The sequence below is a fragment of the Cyprinodon tularosa genome, unplaced genomic scaffold, assembly GCF_016077235.1.
Source record: "Cyprinodon tularosa strain WSP-4 unplaced genomic scaffold, ASM1607723v1 ctg718, whole genome shotgun sequence".
In the NCBI taxonomy this organism is placed as follows: domain Eukaryota; kingdom Metazoa; phylum Chordata; class Actinopteri; order Cyprinodontiformes; family Cyprinodontidae; genus Cyprinodon; species Cyprinodon tularosa.
Window position 1 is genome coordinate 297,275 of NW_024039472.1, and position 27,065 is coordinate 324,339.

General features: G+C 37.7%; 1 protein-coding gene across 1 annotated transcript in view; it reads right to left on the bottom strand.

Moving 5' to 3' along the window:
- Window positions 1-27,065, bottom strand: part of cabp4 (calcium binding protein 4) — a 46,676-nt gene that overhangs the window by 16,193 nt on the left and 3,418 nt on the right. Inside the window, exons 2-6 of the mRNA XM_038269046.1 lie at window positions 18,786-18,846; window positions 18,276-18,377; window positions 17,846-17,978; window positions 6,486-6,516; window positions 1,738-1,881 (exon numbers count right to left, since the gene is read on the bottom strand). Coding sequence (XP_038124974.1) covers window positions 1,738-1,881; window positions 6,486-6,516; window positions 17,846-17,978; window positions 18,276-18,377; window positions 18,786-18,841 — 466 coding nt within the window. The 5' untranslated portion in view covers window positions 18,842-18,846. The remainder of the gene's footprint in view (window positions 1-1,737; window positions 1,882-6,485; window positions 6,517-17,845; window positions 17,979-18,275; window positions 18,378-18,785; window positions 18,847-27,065) is intronic.

The window sequence follows — 27,065 nt, forward strand, 5'->3', positions numbered from 1 at the left end:
TTATACATTGGGATTTTAAGTTTTATTAAAGACAAAAAAATGTCTACCAACTTTATTACTGTAAAAGGCAAGTATATAGACTAACCTGAATGAAGTGGGTTTTAAATAAAACTATGGTATTGTTTTATCTGTCTTCTATCATTAGTTCGACTTTTCTTATTTATTAGATATGTAACATAAGTAAGAAACATATTTTTCTGTCTAAACAACCCTTACAAGGACATGGACTGATTGTGTATAAAAAGGAAAGTTCTAGCTGCTTTTATTCACAGTTACCTATAGATTCTCTATATTCAATCAAATTGAGTGTGAGCTGCTTTATTAAATAGTATTATTTAATAGTAATCTTTTAGATATTGAAGCCAATAGGCATACCTGAACCAGCTGTAAATGTCAAGGCTAAGAAAGTAGGACCCAGAATTCAGGAAAGACAGACAGTGGAATAACTTAAAAGTGTTTATTTAAACCAGTGGGTATGCTGAAGCAGCGGCTAGGAGTCTAATACAGGAATGTCTATAGGAGAGGAACACAGGTTAGTGACCACGATAAGCTGACGGATGATTATGAACGCGTGAGTCACTAACCTGGTTTGACAGTTCAGTTCGTGCCCAGAAAACAAGGATGATTCCAGCCAGTTGGCTGACAAGACGCAGCGGATGCTGCCAGAGCATTCAAGACGCGGAAGCCTAGAAGGCTGCAGGACTAACAGGGGATCAGATTAGAGCTGACAACGGAAGGTAGGATAATCTAGAGGATGAAGTCAATAGGCAGATCAAGGTCCAGTCCACGGAAGAATCCAACAGGAGTCAGAAGAAAGGCCAGGCAAACAGCTCAGAGAGGAGTAGGCAGGCTCAAAAGTCCGAATACAGAAACAGGTCAGAATCAGGCAAACAGAACACTATAGTAAAGCTCGAAAACTCCTAGACCAAAGGCTCAAGAATAATCTGGCTCTGATGGCTAGGACCAAGGATTTTAAATAGAAGCAGGAGCAGGCTGATCAGTTGAGCAGTGATGAAAACAGGGCAGAGCTAGACAGGTGAATGAAATGAGCAATCAAGCCAGCCATTAGTGCCAAAATCATGACAGTAAGGACAGTAAAAGTCTAGTTATTGAATGAGAGCTGAATTCAAATGTATCCTCTAATTTTAAAACGTCTACAAAGCATTTATCATGTTCTTTTGGCTTTACAGTTATTGATCACTCTGTGTTCACCACACGAAAATTCTCATAATATTGAAGATTTAGTTCCTACTATTCTTATCTTAAGTCCCACGAGTAAAAAAAAAAGGCTCATGTGGCCCCTGAAACTATTTCAGTCTGAATTTAGATGTAATGCTGCATTGGTTTGAAAGAAATATGCTATTAGTGCATACTTATACTTAATGATTCACAAAGTAAGTCAGAAATAACAAATCATTGAAAGCCCACAGACTTGCAAAAGGAGAAAACATGCAAACTAACTCCATTCTACCCCTGCAGCTGCAGAACGAGGATTATTAATCAGTACACCAGAACAAGTAAGATATCCCCAAGTCCACAACAACAGTTAGTTGTGAACTTGCAGAAAATAGCCCAAGGAGAAGTTTATGCAACACACACACACGCATACAGACACTTCCACCTGCTCATTTTAGAAAGGGTCATCAATCATGCACACATGGCTTGATCCTCAGAGAAAGCAGAGGGAAGGGGGTAAAAATCAAGCACACTCACTCTGACCAAAAGATGAATACTAACATTTCATCTTGATTTGTTGGATGATCTCGATAATCTCCATCTCTGTAGGCATGTAGCCCATGGTTCTCATGCATTCTGCAATGTCTTTGTAATGGATGAATCCATCCGCATCGTAATCAAATTCCTTAAAGGCCTCTTGAAGCTCTGGCAGAAACACAAATGAAACTGTAAGGCATGAAGTAAAATAGTCTTCCCAAGAGTCAAACATAAAAACTCACTCTCACAGTTTGTGCAAGAGTTGTACATATTTTTGGGCAAGTTAATGACTTCTTGAAATAGCTAAATATCTCCCAAAAGAACACATTTACGGAGATGGTGAAAATATTTACACCTCTGCAAATTTTTCTAATTTCCTCAAGTTGCAACCTCAAACTCCAATGTATTCAATTAGGATATATGCAATAGATTAACTCAGAGTAGGGCATAATTGCAAAGAGGAAGAAAATAGACACACTTTTCATTTGTTGTTGTTTTTTCATTCAGTTAAAGGTACACTATGCAACCGGTGTTGATTTTCCAGCGAGGCTCCCCCCAGAGGGCGAAAGTAAAAGTGCACTGTCGTAAATATGCACAGCTGTTCTCCTGGTTTCTCCGTCAAGCCAGGCGCAGTTGTTTTGAGCTTAGCAGCGAATGACTAATGCTGCGTTCACACCGGGGGCAGCTGGCGCGACAGAAGCAGCGAGTTTACATGCAAAGTCAATGGTTGACGCACGTCAAGGCGCAGCAAAAGGTCCCGTCCCGCGTTGCGTTTTATGCAGCAGGCGCAGCACGTCTGAGCAGCTGAAGCAGCGCGTCGGGTGCGTTTAACGCAGGGAGAGAGACACAGCGCTGATGATCACTCCTCTTAAACAGTTTATTGACGCCTAAATTAACTTAAAATGCAGAAATCTGCCGGCAGAATATGCAGTTTGGATTATTTAGATGAAAAACACCTACCAGCTGCCGCGGTGAACCGCTGCTGATGAAGGGATCCATACTGTCGGCGCATCCCTGGTATGTGGGGGTCTGAGCGGCTCCGACAGAAAAAATATTGAAGGCAGGATAATAATCTGAATGAACTGACTGCACTGATTACGTTTTCAGGTGTATTTTCTCACTTAACACATATTAAAACAACTTTATTCCCACTGATCACAGCAAATATAGCTGCAAGGCAGAGAAAGGATAGTGAAGCTCCGCCCAATGCGCCTCAGACACACAGAGCAGCAAAGCTGCTTCAGCCACGCGTCAGAACTAACTGGTACAAGCAGCAAAAAGGAAGCATTAGACGCGATTTTGCGTAGCATAACTGCACAAAGATTGCCACTGTGCTAGCAACGAGAATGCTTTTATCTGGGGAGTGTAGCAGTTCTCGCCGTAAAGCAAGACTGACTCTCACGAGACTTCTGAGCCTGTGGGTGCGGGTCGGTGCTCCTGCAGTTGCAAGTGCAGTATTTCCCCCACAGACCACCAGGGCGGCCGAGAATACCTTTGTTCAACCTGAAATGACTCATTTAGTCATCCATAACGTTATGGAACACATTAATTAACTGAAAAATGTTGCATAGTGTGCCTTTAAATAAGCTGAAAGGTATACTTTGTAAATTCACTTTCCCCCTGATATTACTGCTACAGGTCTTTTGGGGATTTTTTTTAAATTAGTTTTCTACATCTACATACATAACATTTTGTCAAAATCTTTTCCAAATAGCCCAAGCTCAGGCAGAGTGGACATGTTTAACACACATTAGACCTGTAGCGCTAAAGTGTGACAGAAAAGTTTTTCAGACTCCTGCTTTGAAGACTTTGATTTTTGAGGGGAACATTTTCAACATAAATTTGCTTTATGAATTATCCATTACTGCGCTAGTTTCACTTTTGAAAAGGGATTTGTTCAACACTCAAGTATCCAACAGTTTGCTCAAGCTTGCCATGTGTTCATTCCTACCTAGTTCTGCATCAACTCAGCTGGCTCCCCCATTCTAAGAGGAAAGAGCATCCCTGCAGCCTGAGGCTACAAGCCTCCCACCATCCCATGACAGAAACACAGATCTATGTTTTTCTTCTGGAGATGGTTGCTGGTGTTGGCCTTTAAGTTACACTTTTAGAGGTTTACTGTTTTCTCTGCAACACTTGAAGCAGACACCAAATTGGATTTGCTTGTTTTTTTGTTTTTTATCAGCAATGGATCTCTCTTCATTTTTCCATAGATTTGTTCTAGATTTTCTGAATGCAAGCGTAGTAAAGCGAGAGTGATACCTAAACCGATGCATGCATGTGCTCACAGATTCACTTGTGCACTCAGCAGCCATGCCTCAGATCACGGGAAACACATGCTTCTCCCTCTACCTGCCATCCAGTGTTGATTTATTAATACATGTTTAAATTAATAAAAATGTTTTTTTTTTTTATGATTATAGCTATTTTATAATGTGAAAGAAGAAGAAAAAAGCAATACAGGCTCCTCTACAGGTGCTGGTCATAAAATTAGAATATCATGAAAAAGTAGATTGATTTCAGTAATTCCATTTAAAAAGTGAAACTTGTATATTATATTCATACATTACATACAAACTCATATATTTCAGATGTTTATTTTGTTTAATTTTGATGATTACAAATGACAACAAATGAAAATCTCAAATTCATCATATCAGAAAATTAGAATATTACTGAAGACCAATAAAAACAAAGGATTTCTAGAAATGTTGGCCAACTGAAAAGTATGAACATGAAAAGTATGAGCATGTACAGCACTCAGTATTTAGTTGGGCCTCCTTTGGCCTGTATTACTGCAGCAATGCGGCGTGGCATGGAGTCGATCAGTCTGTGGCACTGCTCAGGTGTTATGATAGCCCAGGTTGCTCTAATAGTGGCTTTTAGCTCTTCTGAATTGTTGGGTCTGGTGTATTGCATCTTCTTCTTCACAATACCCCATAGATTTTCTATGGGGTTAAGGTCAGGAGAGTTTGCTGGCCAATTAAGAACAGGGATACCATGGTCCTTCAACCAGGTACTGGTAGCTTTGGCACTGTGTGCAGGTGCCAAGTCCTGTTGGAAAATGAAATCTGCATCTCCAAAAAGTTGGTCAGCTGCAGGAAGCATGAAGTGCTCTAAAACTTCCTGGTATGTGGCTGCGTTGACCCTGGACCTCAGAAAACACAATGGACCAACACCAGCAGATGACATGGCACCCCAAACCATCACTGACTGTGGAAACTTTACACTGGACTTCAAGCAACGTGGATGAAGTGCCTCTCTTCTTTTCCTCCAGACTCTGGGACCTTGATTTCCAAAGGAAATGCAAAATTTACTTTCATCAGAGAACATGACTTTGGACCACTCACCAGCAGTCCAGTCCTGTTTCTCTTTAGCCCAGGCAAGACGCTTCTGACGCTGTCTGTGGTTCAAGAGTGGCTTGACACAAGGAATGCGACAGCAGAAACCCATGTCTTTCATACGTCTGTGTGTGGTGGTTCTTGAAGCACTCACTCCAGCTGCAGTCCACTCTTTGTGAATCTCCCCCACATTTTTGAATGGGTTTTGTTTCACAATCCTCTCCAGGGTGCGGTTATCTCTCTTGCTTGTACACTTTTTTCGACCACATCTTTTCCTTCCCTTCGCCTCTCTATTAATGTGCTTGGACACTGAGCTCTGTGAACAGCCAGCCTCTTTAGCGATGACCTTTTGTGTCTTGCCCTCCTTGTGCAAGGTGTCGATGGTCGTCTTTTGGACAACTGTCAAGTCAGCAGTCTTCCCCATGATTGTGTAGCCTATAGAACTAGACTGAAAGACCATTTAAAGGCTTTTGCAGGTGGTTTGAGTTAATTAGCTGATTAGAGTGTGGCACCAGGGGCCATCAATTTTGAACCTTTTCACAATATTCTAATTTTCTGATATGATGAATTTGAGATTTTCATTTGTTGTCATTTGTAATCATCAAAATTAAACAAAATAAACATCTGAAATATATGAGTTTGTATGTAATGTATGAATATAATATACAAGTTTCACTTTTTAAATGGAATTACTGAAATCAATCTACTTTTTCATGATATTCTAATTTTATGACCAGCACCTGTAGAATCAGCCTCCCAAAAAAAATGTCAGCATATATCCATTATTGGTTTGAAAAATTGGTGTCGGCCTTTAAAAAAAACATATTGGTTCACATTGTAGCTCCTCCAGAGTTACAATGGATGCTTTCTCTGTATAAAGCTCCCCATGCTTGACCTGCCAGCTTATTTGGGCTGCCATTTTCTGGTAGTTATATGATCTGCCCCTCAAGTCCTCGAGTTGTAGCCTTCTCCCTGTTGCATCTAAGTTTTGGTTTTCATAATCCTATTATTTCCAGTAGGGTGCCCTAGAGAACAGAGGCCAGACAAAACAGATGGGTTGAAACTCGGGATACATTTTACCCAATTGGAGACTATCTAATAGGTGGTTTCTGATCTAGTTTAATTGGGGGCTTTTCTTAATTTTCAAAATGATGCATTAAATAAAATGGATAAAAAAAAAAAACAATATATATATTACAATATATGAAACAATCTGCATATTTTTCCAAGGCACTATATGTTTTTTTTTATGTAATTTTTTCAGCCGGAGACATGGCATACTCAGGAATTTATTGCAGGCTGAAATTCTTTCCATATTATATGAATGATTATATATTTAAAAAAAAATGTAATACGTAAATGTCTGCATTCACAAGCGATATGTCATGCATGTGCTTTGTAGGAGTTGCATCAAAAACACTTCCATCTTACCATCAATCTCCAGCGGCATCAGCTCCCTCTCCTGCAGTGCAGAGAAAGGACACAGAGGTAATAATTAGAAAACAGTTTCGCAGGACAGCGTGTGAAATCAGGGTGACTTTAAAACAGGATTCTCCTGAGAAATGTGCAGTTATAATTTGTCTTTTGACTGCCAAATTAGGACAACATGCATATCATGTCAGAGCTGCTGTGTGCTAGCAGAGGAGTCTAATGGGATTTCACCCAGCGACATGTCTCTCTAATTGGCAAAATGATACCATATCACGCTCTCATGCGTGTGTGCACGCTCACACAGTCTCTGCTTCATCCGGAGACATCATCTTAGTCAGCAAGCATCCAAAAACACGCCCACGCAAAACTATACAACAGTAAACCTTGTCGCGCAGAGAAACAAACACATGAAGGCTTATTCCCAGAAATGCACCAGTGTACGCTGGCCTACTTAGGCAGAAGATGTTATTTGCATATGGCTACCAGCATGAGTCATTCACCACTCTCTGGTTTGTTTTGTGTCCCTTTTTCTTGCATTTTCAAGTATTTCAGCAAACAGGAGCAGAAGTGTTAGGGGCAAACTATCGAGTTTAGGTGTGAATGGCTTTGGATTTCATGTTTGCTGAGGGCTTGAAGTCACAATGTGTTAATGAGTCTGTCTACAAGTAGACAGAAAAGACAATAAAGGTGAAAAGCTTCAAATAACGTCCCGGTGATTGACTAACCGAGCCTGCAGAGGAATAAATACAAATATATGCAAATTTGGAGACATTTTGTAAATTATTAGTGCCAATATTTTTGCTGGTAGGGGCGTGGAGGAGGGTGGGTAGTGGGGAGAGGGGACTTCGACTTGAATGATGTTGCTTTATGCTTTAAGTCAAGTTTCCCTGTGACATGTTGATGTGCTTCTGAGCAAGGCACTCCAGGCTGCATATTCATGTATGAATGCCTGCATGTTATTCAGATTTGCTGACTGTGGCACCAGTGTCAAGAACTTTAATTCGGCTATGTTGATTAGAAAGGTGCTATAAAGAATTTAAAGAATCTTATCCAGTATAAACACCAATCCTTTTCAGCTCACTACATAAAATGATACTGTTTGAAGCTTTAATTACCTTTCAAACATCTTTTTTTGATTAGTTTTTTTTATTTTTCACTTTTCTGGAGAAGACAAGTTAATGATGAAAAATAGGGTGAAAGAAGTGAAATATAAATTTTGAAATCAGTTTTATAAATAAGATCGACATTGAAGTCAGAAGCACAGTTTGAATCATTATATAAAAAAGCTGTTTTTATACTAAGCACCTTGTAAATTTGCCCAAACTCCTTTAATCCTCTCCAGTGTCTCGATTTGTATATTAACTGCTCTGATTGACCTTGTGCGTTTGAAAACGAACACATTCACATTCACATCATTCATGTGACCAGTAGTGGGATGGTAGGTAGGCAGATGCAACAAAATGCAGGTTATTAATTTTAAAAGAAATTTTGTGGGGGGCTGTAGAAGACCTGAGACTGAGACAGAGGTTTCACCTCATAGGAGAATATTTAATCTTACAGCCAAACCTATATGGTAAATGGCCTGTATTTATGTTTTCAAATCAGGAAACTTGACCAAAGTAACTACAGTACATTCAGTCAGTAAGCTACATTGTAGCCACAGCTGCCCTGGGGCTCACTGACGGAAGCACGGCTGCTGTACACTGTTACCACCAGGCCCTCTGAGCACCATCAGTAGACAATGCAGGTGAAGTGTGACACAGCAACACTGAAAGTTGGCTTGAACGATCAACCTTTCGAGGCCCCTTTCAGGGCAAACTTCGACACCCAACTACACTGTAGGATATATGGTGTAGTTTAGAACAGGTCTGCAACCTACAGTCACCTGTGTCTGTTTGGACCCTCTACAATGGCTTCTGATGCTGGTGATGCTGATATAATGAACTAACTAATGTACTATAACAAAAATACCATTCCTGAAAGCTCTAGTGTTTTTTATAACTGAAATGAAATGGGTTTTCACAACAGAATGATATTAAAAACACCAGAAGTATGTTTTTAGAGTTCTATTTCTATTAGATGGCTCTGATATTGGTTTGTAAATTGCTTGGATATTGTTTTATTATCATTTTTTTAAACATCAAATAATACCCTTTAGAATGAATGAAATGTTATGAACTGTTTTGTTTTTCCTTATTTCAAATGCCAAAAATACAAATGAGCTGTTGGTTGCTTGAGATGGCGACAGATTTGAACATTTGAATGTGAACAAGTGGTCCAGACAAAGCCAGTACCTAAAGCCAATAAGAAAATCTGTGACAAGACCTGAAAAACAATCTGAATGAAAAGAATGGAACAAAACATGAGTCTTTAGATGTCAAAGCTCATGCTGGCATACCTAGAAATACTTGGGGCTGTGGTGGTTCTAGGAAGTATTGCTGAAGGGTTCTAAATGCAAACGCAAACATTCCAGTTTTTATTAAGTTGAAAACTTTAAAACCAAGTAATATTTTCCCACCATGTCACACATTCACTATTTTGAGTTTCCCATAGATACACTGTAGAAAACATTTAAATGTATAATCCTACAGCGTGATCCTGCTGTATGGCTTTTGGCAGCTTGTAAAACAATACTTTCAAAGAGAAAAGACGGACACAAAAACCCACACAGGCTCAGATTATTGGCAACATCAATTTGCTTTCGGCTTGTTTTGCTTTGCTGCTAAGGGGAAGCCTGCTTAGACTCAATACAATTCACAATTATAAGACACTGAGCTACATGCTGAGTAATTTTGCTCACTGAGAGAAACTTTTTACTAACACAAAAAGCCATTTTCACAAAATCAGTGCAATGTTTGGCTCATTATTAGGATATGTACTAATGCCATTCATAATACGGAACAAAAACAATGAAATAAAGGTCCCTCAAATGCAGAAGGCTGTAATGGGTATCTGCAGATAAGATCACTAACTGAGGTAAAAAGGTTGCATATATTGATTATTCAGGAATTATTTAAGAAGTTAAGATTAGATTTTCTTAAGAAAGTATAAGGTTTAACTTAAGAAAAATCTGCTTAACTTTTAATCAGCCTTGTTAAACCATAGACACTTCATAATTCATAAAAGGTTCAGAACTTTGTCTTTAAAATCTTTTCAACAGAAATGCCTACCATAGCCTGGAGGCTGTTTTATTCTATTTTTGAAGCAGAGCTTTTATCAGTCTACAGTAGGAATAGTTGTCCTGAATTTGTATGTCTTTATCAAATAAAGCTAATATACAAAAGAAAAATGTATGTTTGACATTTGCTGCAGGTAAAAAGAAAACCATACAAGGTCACCCTGCTCAAGTTCTCTATGACATCACAAGGAGAAAAGGCTCCATGATTTATTTGGATGTCGCTTCGCATGGCACCGTTTCAATGATTATTCACTGTATCACATTGCCAACTCAGTTTAACAAGAAGCCAAGAGGCACTTGCATCAGGAGTTATATCACTTCTCTTGTCAGCCTGATTTATTAAAGCCTTATGGTTTCATATGATTTCTCTTGTCATTTTGCAGCAGTGCTGTTTACCTTCCACAATGTCGTCCAATCATGCAGGAGCAATATTTAGTTAGCAAGGTCAGCACATTAATTGGATTTCTTTTTTTCTATTGCCATCCTGAAAGGATCAGACGGCATGCCACACAGTCAGGTTCACTTCCTCCATCAGACAGAGCCCATTAACAGTTAATGTCATTCTGTCTGCCTTCACATGGCCATGTGAGTTGCTTTGTTAGCATGACGCATGCACATGTAAAGTCGTCAGACTGAAAACGCAGCTAAAAAAAGCCCGCTGGGGAAAATTCCACTGCGTTTTAAGTCACTCTTTCAACCATTTTATAAGATTTAGATAAATCCCATAATGTGTTCTGTTTTTTTTTCTCTACTAGATTTGATAAGGGCTGACAGTAAATAAGGCTCAGTGGTTATTGATACTAATGTTGACATGAAGACTGCTGCAGGATAGGTGTTATCTCTGCCTCAACGACATCCCAGCATAAACCCAAACTACACATCCTCTGCATGGCTCCAGGAGAATTCAGACCAGAGAGTGAGAAAGTATGTCTAGAAGAATTAGTCACTGATGGAGATCTGTTAGAAGTCCAGCATCATGGTGAATATTTTCTCTTTGCAGATAATTTGCTTAAATGCTGAAACAGAAAAACAGCTTAAGGTAAAAAAAAACTCCTTTTATTCTTTAATTTCTAGGTTTCACACAGTTTTCATTACATTCTCTGAATCTGAGCATTGAACCATTATCCACTGTTTTCTTCACTGTATATTCCAGAAGGCAATGCAAGGCAAGTTATTATATAGCCATATTAATAGACAAGGAGATTTAATATGATTTAAATTAAATTAAATTAAAGTTTTTTTCTCAATAATTAATTATGAAAAAAATTTTTGTAAAGCATTACATAAAAAGAAAGAATCACTAAAAATTTTATTTTTTTTCTCCAGTTACACCATTAGAGAGACTAGATTAAAAGCTAATATTTTCAGTCCAAATTTTCAACAATTTAAGAATTTATGGATGTTTCTGACACTCTTCTTCAATTCAGTTTCGATTGTGTTTTATTTTTGCTAATTTTACCAGACCTCTCTGGCCTATTATATAAACAAAACAAAAAAAATTCTCTCTGGAAGGGAAAAGGTAGAAATCAGGATGTTTTGTTACTACATCATGTCTCTTTGTTCTGTTTTCAGACCGGTGGGAGGTGCAGCTCAGTAAACTAGAATAGACCTTCCAATGAGATGTGTTTTTTTGCTGAAAAGTACCTTTTAAAAGTACTCATATTAAAGTAGGTAAACATATTTTTGTTAACCTCTTACACCCTAAGGGGATATAAATAAATTTCTGCCTGACAAAAACACACAAAAGTAAATAACTTATAGCCTCAAAGCTATTAGATTTAAGAAGAAACTTTTGGTACGTCTGTAAAGGTAAGATGTCATAGAATGGTTTTCTGGTGTCAGCACCATTGTAGCTTTGACCCTGCCTGAAATATTAGGGACAAAATACAAAATATTTTGCAATTTTTGAACCTCGCCAAAATTTTCTTTGAAATAAACATTGCAAAACACTACCAAAATATTATTTATAGCACAAAAAAGTAGTACAGACTTTCAAATCTAAATGTTGTGTAAAAATATACAAAATGTGGACTCAATCAGATGAATCATATTTATTTTAGAATGGTATTAGTGAGAAAGTTCTTAGGCGGAGAGGCCATTTTGGCACATTTATCCATAAATGTCACCAAACTGTGCCAAATATGTTTTTTACATCAAAACTGGGGGTTTGGTAAAACTACAAGGTCATGTAGCAGCTGGACCCGCCGGTGGGTCCGTAGGGTTCAAGGGGTTAATCTCACATTTCTGTATTTAAAAATATTATTTTTGATTATTGGACGTGATGTTTTATATTTCTTTAGAAATTAAAAATTTTCTATTTTGGCCGCTCACACTCAGCCTGGTTCTGTTGGAGGTTTCTTCCTGTTAAAAGGGAGTTTTTCTTCTCCACTGTCGCTACAAGCATGCTTAGTGTGAGAGATTGCCTTCGACATAGAAAATTTTTAATCAATCTGACTGTGTGATCCGCCTTGATGTGAAATGTTGTGAATTGGCACTATAAATAAATCAAATTGAATTTAATTATTTTCATTAGCGTACTGGAGGGATCATTCTTGGTGGCTGTGTCACTGAGGAGGGTTTAACTTTGGCATGGTAGTCGGCTGTGTTACATAGAACTGTGCCTCTTCCTTTGAAAGCTGGTAGTATGGTGATGTCCTTGTCTCTTTTGAAGGCTGTCAGAGCTTTCATTTCCAGAATGGTCTGATTTGCACTTACTTACTTACAAAGCACTCTTAGAAACAATACTCAGAATATTCACCTCTCTCCAGCCCTCCGCTGACTCACATGTCAATGAGGTATGTGACCGAAACCACTCTGACCATGGAGTTAAAGATCCATCAGAACCCCCTAATGACCATTAACACCCCCCAGGTGACTTCCATGGCCAATCCAGTAGGAGGGACCAGAACCCCCCCACACACATGTCTCTGTTACACCTACAGTATATTAATCTCACTGCTCTACACCATTAGTTAGAACTGAAGAAGCCTATTTGATAAGAGGCGAAACAATTAATATTTATTTAGAAATATCAGAAAAAAGGAGAATTAATGCACTGAAAAAAAGCAGCTCAGAAAAATGTCAAAATTCTGACTTTTATCCTGAAATTTTACTTTAGTCTCAGAATAAAATAAATAAATAAATAAAATTGTTAGAACTGTAAAATTACAGACGTTTACTATTTTTCAAGGCTGCACTTTTAAAAGATGAAATTGTCCAGTGAGCTGTTTCCAAACGAAATTTCTTTTTATTTTACACTTGTGTAAAAAAAAAAAAGACAAATAAAATTGTCTAAAGTCTAAATCTGACTGAATTCAGAACAATGAATTTAATTTAAGAATTCTGATTTTAATCTCAAAATTCTGGCTTTTTTTTCTTTGGTAAAATTAAAAAAAAAGTTTTTATTGAGAATTTTTTATTTGAGAATCACTTAGAGATTGGGTGAGGACCTATGTCATCTTGTAGAGGCTTGGAGTATAGCTTCTACTCCTCCATATTAAGAAGAGTCAGCTGAGGTGGCTCGGACATCTGTTCAGGATGCCCCATGGACAGTCCCGCCGGTAGGAGGCCCAGGGGATGACCCAGGACATGCTGGAGAGACTGTGTCTCTCAGCTGGACCAGAGCGCCTCAGGCTTCCCCAAGAGGAGCTGGAGGTGGTGTTTGGGGAGAGGGAAGTCTGCAAGTCTCTGCTGAGACGGCTGCCCATGCTCAGATTCCAGATAAGCAGAGGATGATGATGAGTACGCCTACAAAAGATTGCAATGTTTTTTTCCCAGAATTCAGAGAAATAAGTCAGAACTATGAGTGGTGGGGGTATTTCCATATTTAAAGACTGTTGGTTTAGACTACAGTCATTCGGAGGTCAAGTTTAAAACTAATGATTAAGAAAACTAGAGGCAAAAAAAAAGAAAAAAAAGAAGAAGAGCTGTGAAAAAGCCTTGCTTTGTTTTTTTCCGATCATATTTACATTCTGGTTCCATCAGTGCCTCATCAAAAAGATCAGATAAAACATTAGTGATTTTGGCAAATTTATACTAAAGGATACTTTTAAAAGATAATTTAACCTAAAAAGCACCTAATTTATCCGGAAATAGAGTTAAATATGAAACTAAAATTAGATTTTGTACCTTTCCCTAGATTTGGAGACAATGTAGAAACCTATTTTAATTAAAATCTCCCTTTTCTAAAATTGTTCCTCTTTTATAAAAGAGGCTGATGATTTAATGCATGATTTAAATTGTTCTCAGTTATTGCTTAGTTAACGAAAAGAAATGGTCTATAACTGAGTCTAATGTTTTAGAGACCATTTGCATTTTAAAGTTGCCAACAGTGAAGCTTTTTTAGAAAAAAAAATGCAAACCTTTCCGTTATTTTGACATCAGCTAAACACATAGGTGTCATGTTGATTTACACTCCAATTATGAAGAGATGACAAATATCGTACACACACCGCCGCTCTCACCATCAGTTTCAGGAGCATGTCTAAATGAAGTCGTGAGGAACATTAATTCAGGGGTGGCTAATCTCTGAATGACTGAATGTTAATGCTTTTGCAGATGGATGAAGCAAGTAATGTCATCTTTCTTGTATCTGAAAGCAACTCACAAGAACAAATTGTGCAATTATTTCAGCCTTGTTTGCAGAAATCTTTACTGAACGAACAAAGACGCTAAATTAAATCCTTCTTATCATTTGCGTTTATACAAATGAGGAGAACTACTATCTGATGACATGAAGAGAGGGTGAAGAAAGTCCTTTTTTATTCATACTCATTTATTGTTGTGGTTCAGGTTTATTTTAAAGCTGGAAATATGTGTATTCTTGCAAGATACAAGAATTCCCTGCTTTGCCTGAGTTTTATCCTAAAAGCTCTGCTTCCTTTCTTTTGATATTAAGGGGGAAAAAATGTATGTTACTAAAGCTTCAAACTACAATAATATTTTGACTAATAGACTTATCTAAGAACAGACACTGCAAAATTATTATTCTCTTCCACTGTCAAGAGGAAGAATCAGCGTTTCAATTGAATTCATTATAAGGGGTTTAAGGTCAAAATATCTCTACTATAAGCAGAGCTCATGATTTTTCACCTGGAAGTGGAGGGTGGCCTTTATTTATGTTTCTTGGGTCTCTTCCAGTTGCATTTTTTTTTCAATGTGGTCTCCTGCAGGAAACTGGGAAAGTGATGCCAGTCATGAACTCAGCCAATGTTTAACTTGAGCCAAACAGGTCATTTTTGGACAGCAGCCCAGCAGCGTGGCAGTGAATCATTTGGGAGATTATTGGAGTAACTATTCCACAAGGTCTGCAAAATTTAACAGAAAATTCCAGAGGGCAAACATTTCATCTCTATTATTGTGACTAAATGTATTTGCTTCACCACCATACTGGTATAATAAAGGCATTTTTATTGATAATCTTGGGAAATGACAATCAGCAGTTTCACTACTTTAGATAATCATGATAAACAGAATATATTACATTAATATATTACAAATCCGCATGTGGATGGGACTTTTCTAAACTAAACTCATTTTAGTTTTGTATAATATACCATAAATAGTTTGCAATCTAAGACTATTGGGTAATACAATTATTTTGCCTTCAACAAACAAGTTTATTTAAACGACAATATTGAGCACAAATTTGCATTTTCCCCCAAACAGCACAAAGTCAGAATTATACATACAGGCTGACATAGCTGACATATATATCCATCCTCCTGATCTCAAGGATTAATAGAGTACCCATCTATTCTACTGTGATACAAAATAAGCTTTATTTATTATCCCTACCAGTATTAAAAGAAAAGGTTTTGGGTTCAAATAAAGATATCTGAACATATTGTTTGTTCAGCTTTTATTAGATTTTGTTTGAAATTATATATTCATATGTGATCTCATGAAGCCAAACTCAAATTCCTCACTTGTGAACAAAATCTTGGTCATTATATTTCTGTTTGTGTGGCCTGCACCCTTTATGTGCTTAATGCTAAATGGCTTCTAAATATAATATTTAAAGTAAAGTCGAGGTTGGTTATGAGCCTTATGCTTTCAAAAGATTTGGCCTGATAATACTGAGACATGACATTGTTTATCAGTGAAGTGAATTGTTCTCAACGAGGAAAGATTTTGTGAAAATATGAGTTGTTGCAAGTCAACTAAACTCTTCAAGATCCTATCTCAAGGGTGCTTATTTTACTCTGAGATTCATTAGGGATAATTGAGTTCCAAAACTGCATTATGGACAGCACATGGTGAGTGTATGACGAGAACCATTTAGCCATCATTAGGAAGACATCTTACTTAATTGCACCATCAAAAACCATTAAAACTTGGAAAAATATGATAATTAAGAATCTGTTCATCGTATTATTAATGCTGGATTGGTGCAGGAGGCCTAGACAACAGGAGCTGAAATGTTTGCTCAGCAGCTAAAAACTCAGCTCCTGACGTGACCAGTAAACAAATATTAACAGCAGCAGAGAGGTCTGATGCTTAGGGCCAAACCATTAACAAAAAATAGGGTAAATATGTTTAAATCAACATTATTGCTAATATGTCAGGTTGGTGCTGGATAATAAAAAAAAGCTGCTAATTTTTTATTCAATTATTTATGCTTATTTGAAGGCTAAGTTTCTTTCTTTTATAGAAGCAACCATACATTATTCATGCCCATGTCAATTTGCCTTTCAGGGAACTTTTATTCTTCTGGCTGGAAATGGCATAAATAACCCCCCCAAAAGTGATTAAAAAATGCATTAGGAATGTGGCTTGTGAGGAATTTTTGTGATCTATTTTTACATTTATTATTATTCCATTTATTAGTTTAGTTATTTAACACTATCACCAACTTTTTTACTGTCACAATAATTAATAAGGTCTTATTTTGGCACCAAGAAATGTAGCTTTTCATCAGTTTCTCTTTGTTAGTCCTCTGATGGAAATGGCAATCTACTTCCTCCCCCCCCCATCTAAGTCCTCGATCAGGTTTAAGCAGGTAGAGAAAATGGAGGCATAGATAAGGTATTCCACCCCCCTCTCTTTTTTTCCGCCTCTCTCTGCTGTTTGATTCTGGATTAGCCGTAGGTCTGGTCTAAGGCAGATCTCCTGCATAAAGTTGAAACTATTCCCTTGGAAGCTTTCTTTAGCGCTGCAGTTGTATGGTTCTGTTCTTATCTAGCAAGTAAACATTTCAGCTAAAAACACTTGGAGACTGTTGCTGGGGATGACAGACCATAACCACATGGGAGAGATGCAGCAAGCTTGGTAGCACTGTTCAAAAACAGCTTGACTCCTTCTTCACAGAGGAAATATACATATAATTAAGAAATAGTCTTTTTTAATTAAAGACAGATTTTTTTTTTTATTACAGATCAACTGAACTTAACTGAATGAGATGGTTAAAAAGGCGAATTACATTTACAAATCAGAAAAAGACTGAATCTAATCTGAAATGCAGTATTTTTATTAGAACATGGTTTATAACTGGAAGCAGAAGCAGTTTAGTTTTGGTTTAAATATGAATCTCTGGATGCTTTTGGGGTAAAAGATAAAAAATAGATGTTGGACTTTTTTATCATTTGCAGAGCAAGAACATTGTTGACATAAACCAACATAAAAGACTTAAGAATACAGATTCTATCTAAATAAACTGCATTCAGATTGAATTGAATACCTTGCATAGGCTTTTATATCTTGTGAACCTTTCAATATTTTGTCAAGTTAAAACTGCAAATTTGAATGTATGTAATGAGATTTTATGTGACAGAGCAGACGAAAGTGGTGCATATTTGCCAGCTCTCAGGACAAATTATACACAGTTTTTAGTATCATATTACCTTACAACTAAAATCTGGAAAGTACCCTGTACATTTGTATTCAACCCTCCTGGTTCAACTATTTATCAAACTGACATGCACTTACAGCACCAAAATGGTTTACTCATGTAAAAGTCAAAAGTATGGTGCAGTAAAACTACTCCTGGAGGAACATTTATTCAAAACGGTACTCAAGTAACTGTTACTTACCTCCGTCGTTCATCACATAAAAATTAATTTAATTTTTCTGGTTGGAATGTGGTGAAATGGAGAAAAGTCAAAGATGACAAAGTGCTTTACTTTTTTTCAACAAATTCTTTATCTAAGAGTAAAACAGATCGGCATTGTGCCGCAGAACTGACCTGTCCAAAAAGTTTATTAAGGTAGGAGATATAGGCAGCTGCCACCATAGAGCTGTTGCTGAGGCTCCTTTTACTCTTCCTCTTGCCCTCCTCTTCCTCAGGCACCTTCTCCTTGGATGTGGAGGACTTGGAGCTGTGAAGTGCGTATTTACATGCTATTTGTTTATAGCTGTAACAGTTATCACCAAAACCAAGCCTGTAATTTTTCCTCCCAGCAAGCCAGTAAACTTATCCTTAACTTTTGAACCATCTTTTGAAACCAGTGGTCTACATATTTACATAGCAGGAAAGCTTTTCTGAGAGGGGCAACTCTGGAGGCTTGTTTGTCAGCTTGTTTATCATTTGATGGTGCTAATTGAGTGCACAGCCTAACATAACACACTCCCTTTGTCTTAATCAATGTTGATTAGAAACAGAGGATGATAATAACCAGAATTTCTTGGAGAGGCTAAGCTGAAGGGCCTTGTTTTTGAATTTCCCCATAGCGGGCGATTTTCCAGCTGCTGCAGCCCTCCCTCCTCGTGGAGAAATGCTGGGAGAAAGAGAAGCCTTGATCAATTTAAAGTGCGCTAGATGACTTGTATTATTTGGATTAATATGTTTTCATTTCTTCTTATTCAAATTTAAATAAATATTTATAAACAATACAGTGCTTGAAGAACAGTAAAAAAAAATAAACAGCTTAGACTGGCAGCTTCAATTTGAAAGGAATACTGAAGTTTTCTAGGGTTTAACAAACCCAGACTTGCAGATCTGTAACAATCTTGCTGACATTTTTGTCTGTTTTTGCTTTTATTCCACCAGATTATATAAGATAATAGAATTCTTTTTATTTTTTTGCTCAGACAGAGCAGTTAATATTCACAGAAAACGACTACCTTCATCTTAGTTAAATTGCAACTTTTTATTTTAATGAATGCCATTCATTTCCTTTACTAACCTTGCAGCAGAGGAGGGTCGGCTGTCTGGACCTCCTTTTGTACTTTTAACAGACATCCCAGCTGAAAAACAAATGCAAACAAATATTAAAAGATAAAAACTGTGCAAAGACAGGAAACAGGAATGATTAAGTCAACGTAATTCAGAGGTGTCCAACTCAATACTCAGGGTCTACTGTGCTCTAACTTTTTGATGCATTGCTGCACCTAAATCTAATGATTTACTCATTGGCAAGCCTCTGCAAAAATTTGTGGCGGGTCCTTTAATTCATGTGCTGAAGAAGAGATTGATCTAAAAGTTGCCGGTCTGTGAGTCTCAAGGACTGCAGATGAAGAGCATTGGGTAGCTCTGCTTTGCCGCTGATATGAAGTTTATTACGATATACTGCCAAGACTCCAATAACTTAAAAATTCATGAAGAAAAAATTAATTAGATATAATTTAACTGACTTTTTAACCACAATTTGCTCTGATTCAATATTCCGACAAATAAGACATTCAGACATTAAGACAAATAACTATTAACCGAATGAGTGTGACTTTGTGACTACTATTAGGTTATATTTTTTAAATGTCTTTTGCAAGAGGGCTTGTGTTATAAGAGTAGTATAGTGAGCCTGAGTGCACTAGAAATAAATCTGCCACACAACAGCTGTGCCTATAAACCCTTCAGTAACTGCGGTAAGTAGATGAAAAATCTAGATCATGAGTGAAAAAAACTGCTTCAAAGAAAAAGCAGACTTACTTACACCCACTTGATGCAGGTAAAAAAAAAAACACCTAGTCTCAATGCTACAATAAATTAGCAGGGAATTTAAAAAGGAGACTGAAGTATAAAAAAAAAAAAAAGTACAGGGAGAATAGCTTGAGGCAAAAGAGGAAATTATACATAAAATTGCTCATTTTTGAGCACTGTGTTCATTCCACATCAAGTACATTAAGCTCTTTCTTCTGGTATATCAATTCAGTCCCAACTAAGAAACAAAATACTGCTGTAAAAGAGCCACACAGAATTAGAAATTCCAACATAAATCTGAACTTTTTGGTTTTTCGGTTAGTGATCATTGAAACATTTCAGTCTAATCACATGTTTTACTTATCTATTTGCTTGCCTACAGCTGACATTAGTGTGGAACAGGGGGGCCACCAGGAATTTGGGGCCCCAAGAAAAGACATTGATATTGGGTCCTCAACTCCCCCCAAATTTATATTTGAAAAATATAGTGGGACAAATCTTTTCTTCTTCTTTTGGGTCCCCCCTCAGTCAAGGGCCTTTAGAATCGTCCTGAATGAAATTGTTTGGAGTATGAACAATTTACCTTAAAAAAATCCAACAATGAACTCTTGAAAGACACTTAAAACCACATAAATGGAAGCTAAAAAACAGCTTTCCAAGCTTTAAATTGCTCCAATGAGAAATTATTCAATGTTCTATGTTAAATGCTCGGGGTTCTAAAAAAAACAAACTATTTAAACCTTAAACTAAGCATAACATAAATGGTGGGATTTTGCCAACATAACTTGTAAGATTGGAGTACTTCCTCGCAAAATCAAACAAAAGTCAAATGAAGGATGGACTGACAATGGGAATTTTTCATGACTTCTTGTATTTGGGAATCAAACAGCATTTTCGTGAGATGCTACAACCATTACTCATTGTTTATGTTGGGATGTTCCGAAAAAAGTAATTAAGGATCGAACTAAATTTTGCTACTTACAACAAAGGAAACAATGGATCCTGCATAACTATTTTAGGAATCCTACAAATCTTTCATAAGCCCCTGCAAAGATTATTTAGTGTGAACAAAGGAAAACTTTTAGCAGGTTTCTGTAAATGTAACTCAGAATGAATTGCCTTAAATTGTCTGTAGGAGTCTGTAAATTAACTTGAGATCTGAAAAACATATTGTATGATCTTACAAAGGTAACTTAGTATAAAAAAAAGTCAACATCCTGCTTAACTGTTTGAAAGATCCCCCAAAATCATCTTAGAATGCCTTTTATGATATCATGCAAAAGGTGACTTGGGATTTAAAAAAGCTATTTAAATATGATAATTCAGATAAAAGATAAATCTTTTATCTTTCTAAATCTCACAAAGGTACATCAGGGCCCCTCCCTGAATTTCTGTGAATCCTATGAAAGTAACCCTTTCTGTTGTACATGTTTTGCAAGACAACAGGTACTGTGACTGTCACAAATGTACATGAAAGCCACCTAAAGTCATTTTATTATTTTTCCTGATGTCCCTCATGGGGCTTAGTAAAGATTTTCAGTAAGGGCTACAAATATTTTGTAGGCTTCCTAGATTGGACACTAAATAATCATCAGTGGTTGTTTATTTCTTTCAGTTAAAGTGCAGTCTATACCCACTACCAACTGATAAATCTCTGCTCAGAATTTTATATGCCTGAAATTGAAAATGCACCAAATACAAAGAAAACAACTGTAGGAAGATAAATAAAAGAAAGATGTCAGAACCCACAGTGACAATCATGACAGACTGGTGAGGAGGAACTGTAGGCAGAGTAAGTGAGACTTATAGCTGTCTTTTTGAAAGGGCTATTAATGTTCTGTAATGCACCTACATCTGAGTGTGCTGATGCCACATGATGAAGGGCTGCGTTTACACCAATGTACTATAAATGTAATGGCCCATGAGCCACAAAGTTGGTGCAAAGACAGGCATTCAAGATTTGCTGTTGTAGCAGCAGCTACTTCAGACAGCGTACATTGTGATGACTGTAATGGGCAAAGAAACAAAGAGCAGGTAGTAGTCTATTACAGTTAACCATATAATGTTCCTCTGTCCAATCACACATCTTCCTGCCTTGCTGTGGCCTAAACAAAACATCTTGTGACTAAGTAGTAATTGTCTATCAATCACCCTTCCAGGCATTGAAGGAAAACGCTTGGTGCATGTTAAATTGAAAAGGCTCGGAGGGAAGGCATTATCATCTCTTCATGTCAGTGTCTTGGGACTCCTTTAGAGGAAAACAGTAAGAACCTTTAAAATATACTGCAGTGCAGAGCATTATGGACATACTGCAGAAGATACATTGTGCTGTAAAAACAGATTTGCAAAAGATATCTTTTGCTTTCACTCATCAAACAAATTTTGGTCAGACAAAAAGTAAAACAAAATGCATTTGTAAAATATGGATCTTATTTATACGGTTAAAGAAAAACAATCCAAAACTCCTTCCCCAGCACCCACTTTTGTAACCAAGGAATAACCCTGAGCCTGTATGAAAACATGCAATAAGCTATAAGATCTAAGAGAGCAAAAAAATAATAATAATAATATATATATATATATATATATATATATATATATATATATATATATATATATATATATATATATATATATATATATATATATATATATATATATATATATATATATATACACTCACCGGCCACTTTATTAGGTACCCCATGCTAGTAACGGGTTGGACCCCCTTTTGCCTTCAGAACTGCCTCAATTCTTTGTGGCATAGATTCAACAAGGTGCTGGAAGCATTCCTCAGGGAGTTTGGTCCATATTGACATGATGGCATCACACAGTTGCCGCAGATTTGTCGGCTGCACATCCATGATGCGAATCTCCCATTCCACCACATCCCAAAGATGCTCTATTGGATTGAGATCTGGTGACTGTGGAGGCCATTTGAGTACAGTGAACTCATTGTCATGTTCAAGAAACCAGTCTGAGATGATTCCAGCTTTATGACATGGCGCATTATCCTGCTGAAAGTAGCCATCAGAAGTTGGGTACATTGTGGTCATAAAGGGATGGACATGGTCAGCAACAATACTCAGGTAGGCTGTGGCGTTGCAACGATGCTCAGTTGGTACCAAGGGGCCCAAAGAGTGCCAAGAAAATATCCCCCTTGATACAAGGCAGGATGGATCCATGCTTTCATGTTGTAGACGCCAAATTCTGACCCTACCATCCGAATGTCGCAGCAGAAACCGAGACTCATCAGACCAGGCAACGTTTTTCCAATCTTCTATTGTCCAATTTCGATGAGCTAGTGCAAATTGTAGCCTCAGTTTCCTGTTCTTAGCTGAAAGGAGTGGCACCCGGTGTGGTCTTCTGCTGCTGTAGCCCATCTGCCTCAAAGTTCGACGTACTGTGCGTTCAGAGATGCTCTTCTGCCCACCTTGGTTGTAACGGTTGGTTATTTGAGTCACTGTTGCCCTTCTATCAGCTCGAACCAGTCTGGCCATTCTCCTCTGTCCTCTGGCATCAACAAGGCATTTCCGCCCACAGAACTGCCGCTCACTGGATGTTTTTTCTTTTTCGGACCATTCTCTGTAAACCCTAAAGATGGTTGTGCGTGAAAATCCCAGTAGATCAGCAGTTTCTGAAATACTCAGACCAGCCCTTCTGGCACCAACAATCATGCCACGTTCAAAGTCACTCAAATCACCTTTCTTCCCCATACTGATGCTCGGTTTGAACTGCAGGAGATTGTCTTGACCATGTCTACATGCCTAAATGCACTGAGTTGCCGCCATGTGATTGGCTGCTTAGAATTTAAGTGTTAACGAGCAGTTGGACAGGTGTACCTAATAAAGTGGCTGGTGAGTGTATATATATATATATATATATATATATATATATATATATATATATATATATATATGATTACAACCTATATATTTACAGATTGTTACAAAGCCTTTTCTAAAGATTTCTGCAAAATGAAAACAAAGGGAATATTATTTATTATTCATAAATAGAGATAACAGTGAACAGGGGTGTTATATCTCAGGAGGATTAGGTCTATTCATATTATTCCCATGTGCAATAATAGCCAAAAAGAGGCTACTGTCAGGTTGGGTGGAGGTTTTGAAGACCCAAATGCAGAGAGGAGTAGGCATGGATGAGTTTGGATGGTTTAATGTAAGTCCAAGGGAAACAGAGGCAAAAATACAAAATACAAAAATACTGAAAACCAAACAAAACCAATAAACGTTAAAGAAAAATACTCGAAGGAAGCAAGAGACTAGGAAGCATGTAAGATCTTCAACACACAAGAAACAAGCACTGAATGAAGGCTCTGGTGCTCTTTTAAGCCCAGCACTACTATTATAACGATTACTTTCACCTGTGTAGGCTACCAAAGTTCTCCACAAAGATCTTCTTTAGTAGAGATGCACAACTCGCACTAACCCACACACAGGAACCCTGACAGCTACAGATGATGTCAAATAAGGTATAAACACAAAAAACGTTTGAGGGTACACCATATCAGTGAGTAAAAAAAGAAAAATTAAGATTAGCAGGGTGTAAACAATATACACAAGTAAAGAGGCATTACTGTGAACCAACTAAAGAGGAGCTAAATGTTTAGTTGTCAAAAAAATGAATGGCTTCTAAAAAAGATCATAAAACTGTTAATGTTTGTGCTAGGCATTCATGTTAAAAACACACCGGGTTGTAATCAGTATCCCTAAACAAAGCTGCACTTCGGCTTCAAACTTTCACACTCTGATGGCCGGTACTAAAAAAAGTTTGGTTTCGTGCCTGCTTCCTCTGAACAGAACCCCCTATCTGACCAAAAAGCTTGTTGGATACACCTGTAATGTTTCTGCTTTGTCTGGCCTGGCCCGAAAGATCTGCAGATCTCACTTGCCTGAATTAGTATCCATGATTCAAAAATAAGACAGAAAGTGGACAAAATAGCATCCAAGAAAGAGTCTCTCAGTGGGAAAATCAATAATGATTAAAAATAATTACAAATATATGTCTCAGATTTGTCAAAACATGTCATGCTTTGCCCCAGGTGCTTGATGCCTTCTGGGGACTGCCTAGCATGTGGGTTTATCCAGTCTATGTGTGGGATTGTTTGCCAGGACTCTGGTGTTCAGCCGTGGTCTCAGCTGGGGGCTAGGGCAGTCTATTCTTTTCCATCCAGGTGATGGCGTTCCACGTCTGAGAGTTGCTGGTCCTTTTGGGTTATGGGTACCTGAAACTGGAAGTATAGTCTGTGTGGAAAATGCATGTGTTTCCTCTATTCTTATCACCTTATCTCTACTTGAAATTATTGCTTCACCTCTCTTACTTCTTTTTTTTCTTTCTCCTTTTTGTTCCAATTTACGAGTCCTTTGCATTTCACTTAGGAAAGGAAATCTGTTGGACTTAGCAGTAAGCAAAAAATTCTGAGTGCTACACTGGACATGTTACAAAACAAAACAAAATATTGTCATGATGATTTGATCTATATCAAGTGTACCTCCTTTTAATGACTGTGAAAATAAACATGGCATTTAAGAGTGAGAATGTTGTTCTAATAGTTAAAGGCTTCAATTTAAAGGCCAGCTTATACTTCTGATGCATAGCCTCACCTAAAAAAAAGTCCTCACTACACGACGGACGGTCGTAAACCCACGCAGACCTCAAGTGGAAGTGCGCAGACAAAAAGCAGCTGTGATTGGTCCTTAGTATGCCTTTCCGGCTGTCTGTGTGTTCGTCCTTCTCCATTTGGTACTGGGGCATGCCATTTTTAAAAACCGAGGAGTAATAACAACAATGTATTGCTGATTACAGCTGGCCAAGCCTTTTCTGCAAAGAGTAGATGTTGGTAAAAACCTTCAAAGAAGTTCATGTTTGTTAGGATTGAGTAACAATGTTGGTATTGTCACTTAATAACATCAACCCAAGAAGATTGTTTTGGAACTTTCAGAGGCTGTTTTTGGTTTGTTGAAATGTGTTGGATTAAAGGGGAATATAGTCATTGACTGACTTAGGTTGTTAGTGAAATGTAAGGGGTAAAAAATTTTAAACTATAAATGAGGACAAAATCTCTTCTGTCTTGCCTGCTCTTTTAATGAATTCACATTTCTTTTGATATCTTCACTTTCTATGGGGCTTGCATTAATTATTCTCACCTTCTTGCACAACTCCCATCAGAGTAAACAAACACACCCCACAAGCATAGCCGGTAACACATGCGGGTTTCGCTACACAAGCCACTGAGCAGCACTCTGTGTGTCTTCAGCTCTCCTCCCTAAGTGGCCAATTGCTGTCAATCACTGCTGCCGACACAAGCAATTTTAGATCCTAATCATTTTAATTGAGGTAATGAAATGGAGGACCAGGTGGACTGGGCAAAAACAAACATGATGAACACAGCTGAAGATGGAGAGCAGGCTGCCCTTGCCAGATATGAGCCGAGCTGCCTGAAGCATACAGGGGCTTGAACCTCACTTAGGATTTCTAAATATATATTTGCAAGAACGGCTGGAGTGGAGGATGCTAAGATTTACTGCATTTGTCATGGAGACATGACCCACATACTCAAAATACATCATCATTCACAGCTAACCTTTATGGTTCTAGTGATAAGACAAAAAATGCTGCCCTTGGACAGGACTCCACATCAAAACATGCAGTCATAAAGATTACACCGATGAGCGTTGGCATTTTAGAGGACACCTTACTCAGATTAAACGCCTGCTAGATGATAAACTGTTCAACATTTCAGGCTAGTCATGCTTAAGCTGCTAACCGTTATGGTTTAAGCTGCATCATGGTGTTAACATGACTGGGGTAAACTTCCTATTTATTTTTTTTTATTAGTAGCTGCTTGAATGAAGTGTCAAAAAACAAAACGTTAGCTAAAATATTTTTCACAATGTGCAGAATCTGAGTTTGATTTTTCTTGTTTTAAGGACCTATCCTCTTGATATTTCAGCTCAGTTTAATAGGAGGATGTAAATAAGTGTCATGATTTTGCACTTTTTGTTTTCTTTTGGAGTTTTCAGTTGCACTTGGATCATGTTTTTCTGTGTTTTCTAGGTCATTTGTTTCTTTTCCATTTTGTGTCATTCTAGTTGTTTTCTGGTTGTAATTGAGCTCTTATGTATTTCTGTTTACTCTCTGTTGCCCTCTTGTGTCAGTCTCCTTCTAAATCCTTCCATCAACACCTGTTCTCAATCACTTGATTACTCCATTCTTTGTTCTGGTCGGGATTAAGGCTACGTTCACATTGCAGCCTGACCCAAATCCGATTTTTTTTTGCCCACTTGCGACCTGGATCAGATCTTGTCATGGCTGTCTGAACAACACAAATCCGATTTTTTCAAATGTGATCCAGGCTAGAGTCCTGCAACGGGTCGGGTATCCGCGGGTCCCCGACGGGTCACCCGCTAAAATGCTCTTTTGAGGGTGAAAAATACATAAATAAAAATAAACGGGTCGGGCGGATATTTTTTTATTGCGGGCGGGTAGTTGGTGATTTTTTTTTTATGCGTGTGTGTTGTTATGG